Below are 6,024 nucleotides of genomic sequence, written 5' to 3'. Positions count from 1 at the left end.
AAAGTAACTAAGCAACTAAATTTACTTTCACTACATTTGACAGCTAAAGCTACTGCTAACTATGAAGATAAAGCTTTTACAAAAAGTACAAAATATACAGAAAAGTGTATTATAATTACATTTACAATCCAGGGACATGACTATGAATATTGTCTTTACAGTACACAGTGTGACACACAGCCTTCATGCTGAATGGATGAAGGTTTAGGAACAATGCTTTTCAATGAGAAATTCCAAGGAATTTAGGGATTTCACCATTTCAATCCACAATCAAAAATTCAGAGAATCCAGAAAAATTCCTGCATGTAAGGGGCAAAGCCAAAAACCAACATCCCTCAGACATCAACGCAGTAAAATCAACATGATTGTATAAAGGCTCTGGAACACTGTCTGTAAACAGTTTGCCGCTACATCTACAAATGCAAGTTCTACTACCTGCAAAATCTATAACATATTTTGCTGAACAGATTTCGTGTTTTTTGTTTGCCACAGGGCCCATGTTGTAAGTTGTTCAGACCCTGTAAACTGAAATGTATATTTATTTATGCAGTGTGACAATTATATTAGCTGCAAGCCCTGCTCAACAGACATCGTGCTGAAAGGATACATGAACATATTTTTGTGTCCTTTCCCCACAGACAGAGAGGATGGCGGTAAACTGGGCAGGACTGCTGTCCATGGGAGTGTTTTACGTGATCATACTGGGCACTGGTATTTGGGCATCCAGGAAATCCAAACGTGAAGAGAGGAAGTGCACAGGGAACCGCAGTGAGGTTGCAATGGTTGGAGGGCGGAACCTGAGCACCTGGGTCAGCGTCTTTACTATGACAGGTATGACTGCTCCTGTCTCCTGCTGCTGTTTCTCTTTTAAATAGGAGGTCTGTCCTATTTTAATGTGGTCTTAACTTGCTTATTTATTTACTTGTTTATTTATTATTGTTTTACTGTCCCTTGGATCATGCTCTTATATTTTCTTAGCATGCTCTTAACAGGTCTTATATTGGCATTTTTAGTGATATTTAATGACTTTTATTTATTTTATTAATTTATTTTAGTCTTTTAACCATGATCAGTGAGCTGCTGGGAGTACCTGTCAATGTCTGCTGTTAATCTGTCTTCTGTATGTGTCCTGTGTTTCTAAATGTTGTGTATAATGTTTGAGATGCCCTCTCCAGACTGCAAAATAAATCTACCTACGGGTATCAATAAAGTTACCTTGACCTTGACCTTGACGATAACAATGATGATGATCATCATGATGAAGATAATCATAGTCGATAAATGGGGCCTTAAATGTTCGTAATAGCATTTCATTCAGGGACATGAATTTTGAAATCAGTGGTCTCAAAGGAAATGTTTTCAAAAGTTTAAGTTGAACCTGACTAATTCCTTTTTACAGTAGGTGGACTTACTTTTGGGTTCCAGCATATTGCATCTGTTAGGATTTTTCCTCTCATGCCCCAAAAGTATCTAGCCCTCAGTAACCGTAACGATGACAGAAATTTCCGCCAATACAAATAACAATAAAATGACACTGACTGACAATAAAAATGGATTTTATGTTTTTGCTTGCAACCTTTGAACCGCAAGTCTCAACAACAGGATTATTTTCTCCTGGACTCTGTGCGCCCAGACAAATCCATCCATATACACCATGCACTAAGAGTCAAATCACTGCTCCACCTCCAAATTTTAACCAATCAGCATCAAAAATCAGCAAGGTCAAATAAGAAACAAGCATCCAAATGCCCACTGTCTGCTCGGACCCCGATCCTTGCTCCTTGCAGCTATATTTTCGTGAATTTTCTTCTTCTTCTCATTGCCTGTATGTGTGCTATTGTTTTGCAGCCACTTGGGTGGGAGGAGGCTACATTTTGGGTTGTGCTGAAGTGGTCTACAATCCAACAAAGGGGTTGGTGTGGGCCACCGCACCCCCAAGCTTTGCCATAAACATGATTATAGGTGAGTGAGGCCAAATACACACAAACTCAAAAATAGACAATATCAGTACCCCTAAAATGGCAAAACGCTATTTCTATCTATCCCACACATGATATTGATACCTAATATTTTTGTCAATAGGCTGCTTTTATATGCTGCCATCATTTTGCACTATTGTCTGCACTCACTGATGAAAGCAGAACGAGTTTATCATGCAACCACTGTAAAAAAAAAATAATCAATTTTACTGGAGATTAATGTCACTGAGGAAGCGTGCTGGATCACAGTGGACTATTTGCTGTCTGTTCATTGTTTAAAGTGTATTTTGAAGCTTAAAGTTAAGATGTTTCATTTGTGTGACTTCAGGTGCGGTCTTCTTGGTCAAACCTATTCGGTCGAAGAACTATGTCACCCTCATGGACCCATTTCAAAAGAAATATGGCAACACTGTAGCTGCTGTTATTTTCATTCCCGCTCTTCTTGCCGATATCTTGTGGATAGCATGCATTCTTGGTACGCTGGGTAAGTCAGAAACGACTTCATGAAGGAATTTCCTTGTAAAATGTGCATCAAGATAAATCTCAATTATAAATCCTGATCTCCTGAAAGTATTTTCAGTGGTGTGTATCATTAGAAAAAGTATCTTCTGTATGTTTTTATACTGAAAAATGAAATATGATTGAGCAAATTATGATGCAGATGGTTGATTTTTAGTGTTGTAGAGTTTACATTAAAGAAATCCATAAAGAAAAAAGAAAACACTGTCAAGTTTTGAGTCAGTTTGGAATTTAAACATACTACTAAGTAAAGGTTACTTAGAGGTAGCACTGGTATCATGCTCTTTGCATAAATTACATATCAGTTTTAGGTTGTTGCTTTGTGAAAGCTGTGCATGCCTTACTCTGAGTGTATGCTTGTGGTTTCAGGGGGGACAGTAAGCGTGGTCATGGACATCCCCTCCAGCCCAGCTGTGGCCATCTCTGCCGCTGTGGCAATCCTTTACACATTAATGGGAGGGCTGTACTCTGTGGCCTATACTGACGTCATCCAGCTTAGCTTCATGCTCATCGGCTTGGTACAAACATTACATTTTCAGGAAAATCAAAGCAATTACGGTTGATTTTTTAACGTAGCGAGGTCTGGTGGTCTGGCCGGCGTTTTGGTCCAGACTGGAATAACTATTGGATGGATTGCCAGGAAATTTTGAGGCAAATATTCATGGTCCCTGTCTGATGAATGACAATGACTTCTCTTTTCGTACCATCATAATCCTTATCATCATCATCAATTCACATCATCAAATACTTTGGTTTATGACTATCTACCTGCAAAACATTCCCATTAATCTCATTTGTACTTTGTGTTTAATGCTAACTTAGCATACTAATACACTGAACTAAGATGGGGAACATGCTAAACATCATGTTAGCATTGCATGCTGACATAGCTTAGCTGTAGTTATGTCCACATTATGTGGCTGGCGTATCTCTGTCAATGTGACTGCTATTTTTTATCAATAGTGCGAAGCTGGACTGACATACTGTATTTGTAACTGTATCCTGTTTTCCTCCTTATGTTCAGTGGTTTTGTGTTCCTTTTATCCTGACAAGCCCCTCCTCTGCTAACATCACTGTTGCCGCAGTAACCACGTTGTACCAGGAGCCATGGATCGGCAAGCTGGAGCTGGAGGACGTAGGTCGCTGGATAGACGACATACTGCTACTGGTAATGGACACATGTATTGGCCCCCAGTGACAAGACAATTCCACTAAAATCTCTTCGGTAGTAAATATGCAAGCTCAAGAAAGAACACACTGTCGTGACGTAAACCAAATCACCTTAAATGTTCATGGACGATTTCAACTCTTTAAAGTTTAACGTTCATTTTCACTTTGACATTAACTCTGTTGCAATACCCTGAGAAATCCTGTCTTTATTCCTCTCCAAGGCCTTTGGAGGGATCTGCTATCAGGCTTTCTACCAGAGAATCCTGTCCATAGCTACTGAAACCCAAGCTAAAATGACCTGCTATGCTGCGGCAGTATTGTGTCCACTGCTTGGCATCCCATCACTCATCATTGGCGCAGCGGCGGCATCTACCAGTACCTAGATTTAAATATGTCCTTATTGTCTCATATATTATATATTATAACCCTTCCACCAGTGTTTGTTTTAATTACATGCTTTTACTGTCTGTCAGATTGGAACCAGACCACCTACGGCTCACCCAGGCCGTACGAACAGGGAAAATCGGGTGTCATCTTGCCAATTACCCTTCAGTATCTTTGCCCTTTCTACATCTCTCTGGTTGGTGTGGGAGCACTTGCTGCCTCTGTGATGTCATCAGTCGACTCTGCACTCCTGTCCGCTTCCTCCCAACTGGGCCGAAATATCTTCAAGAACATCATCTACAAACAGGTAACACCTCGCCTGGCTGCTAATCATACTCTGCCGTCCATTTTCTGGCTTGCTAGATGGCATATCTGAATAAACGTGTAATTACGACATGTCACAGAAACAGCCACATGTTTACCATCTTTGATTAGGATATTAGCTAATGCTTGCTAAGTAGCACAAATGGCTGAATGGCAAAAAAGGCCAAACATTTGCTAAGTCTGGATCCTCCAGTGTGAAGATTTGCTGTTTTATAACACAAGTGTTTCAACAATGTCAATTTGGACCCCAGAAAATTTGGATTTTCCACGAATTTAGATTTTTCACACTTTTCTGATATTTGATTGACTGAACAACGGATCAATTCATTTTTAAAAATTCAATAAATTGCAGCCCACCTGTACTGAATGGTACCCAATAGCCCCTTTTACATAGAGATCCTGCAATACTGCTGTAAAGAAGACATGCCATTACACAGGCTGTGCTTTTTTACACTGACAGCATGCTGTGTGTATGACAGCATGCTGGCATTCCTCAAGCAGGACAGCATGTTGTGCAACACAACAGCGTTAGCGTCAGCTCACCCTTTTTACACAGACATTGTTTCAGCTCTGTTACTACCTCAGCTGCCAGCTTCAAGGCGGAGCGACAATGCCCAAAAAAATACACTGCTCCACATATTGGTTTAATAAGAGTAACTTGATGGCTTCTAAAACAATTTCCTCTATTTCAGGCATCAGAAAAAATCATTATTGTGGTGGTTAAGGTGTCAGTCTTCCTGTGTGGAGTGATGGGGGCAGGCCTGGCCATGGCAAACACGTCTGTTCACCTGTTCTGGATCGTCAGTGCAGATGTCTTGTATTCAATGATGACTCCCCAGGTAATATGCATCTTCTACTCAGCTCAGTGGGTGAACCACTACGGGGCCTGTTCTGGCTTTGTGTTGGCACTGCTGCTGAGAGGTCTGGTAGGGGAACCCTTGATAGGCCTCCCCGACGTGCTGCCCCTGCCGTGGGACAAGATACAGGAGGACGGCCACCGATACCGTTTGTTCCCTTTTCGCACTGTCATCATGCTCATCACCATCGGGATTATTTTACTCGTATCACGCTTTGCTGCGTGGCTGTCTGAGAGGGGGCTGCTGAGAAGGATAAGCGACGCTGAAACCGACACAACCGTACATTACATGGCACCAGTCGGAACAGATGTGGAGGAAAAGGACAGACTGGCTAAAGAGCTGTGTCACTTATCCTCCCAAGGACGCAATGAGGAAGGAGAAAAATACTGAGACTTGTCTAAGCATGAACTCGTGTGGATGGTGTTGAAGCCAGGATGTCTTTACAAGGGTCAAATGGGAATGTATGATAATGCCAGAGTGAGTCGAGTATAAATAAATAGACTTGATATAAAATTTGGTTGTGTTTAGTTTATTAATTGGTGCGTCTTTTTTCTTTTAGGGAAGGGTATGGCATTTTACGTTGTGCATTTGAGGAGACACACTCAACTCAACTTTTATTCATATAGCACCATTCATGCAATCATGCAGCCCAAAGTGCTTCACAAAACAGAATAAAAAGGCATCAAGAAAGAAACAAAACAATAAAATGGCAATAAAACAATGAAATGGCCATAAAAGCAAAATTATGAAATGGTAATAAAACAATACAAGAACAAAAAATAAAAATAAAA

The 6,024-nt window shown here is 40.7% G+C and overlaps 1 protein-coding gene across 1 annotated transcript; it reads left to right on the top strand.

Annotated features, from left to right (window-relative positions):
- The first annotated feature begins 647 nt into the window (after positions 1 to 647).
- Positions 648 to 5,623, top strand: LOC121626084 (high affinity choline transporter 1-like). Its single transcript, XM_041964444.1, has 8 exons — positions 648 to 831; positions 1,849 to 1,962; positions 2,308 to 2,463; positions 2,868 to 3,016; positions 3,523 to 3,666; positions 3,890 to 4,043; positions 4,142 to 4,359; positions 5,069 to 5,623. Exons 1-8 carry the CDS (start codon positions 648 to 650, stop codon positions 5,621 to 5,623), a joined length of 1,674 nt encoding a protein of 557 aa, XP_041820378.1.
- The last annotated feature ends 401 nt before the right edge of the window (positions 5,624 to 6,024 follow it).

This window comes from Chelmon rostratus, chromosome 22, assembly GCF_017976325.1.
Source record: "Chelmon rostratus isolate fCheRos1 chromosome 22, fCheRos1.pri, whole genome shotgun sequence".
NCBI lineage: Eukaryota > Metazoa > Chordata > Actinopteri > Chaetodontiformes > Chaetodontidae > Chelmon > Chelmon rostratus.
This window is presented reverse-complemented; position numbering and strand designations above follow the sequence as displayed.

Coding starts and splice junctions, on each gene's coding strand:
- LOC121626084 (XM_041964444.1), top strand. CDS start 648: ATGGCGGTAAACTGGGCAGGACTGCTGTCCATGGGAGTGTTTTACGTG. Junction 832..1,848: donor CAGCGTCTTTACTATGACAG/GTATGACTGCTC, acceptor ATTGTTTTGCAG/CCACTTGGGTGGGAGGAGGC. Junction 4,044..4,141: donor CGCAGCGGCGGCATCTACCA/GTACCTAGATTT, acceptor ACTGTCTGTCAG/ATTGGAACCAGACCACCTAC.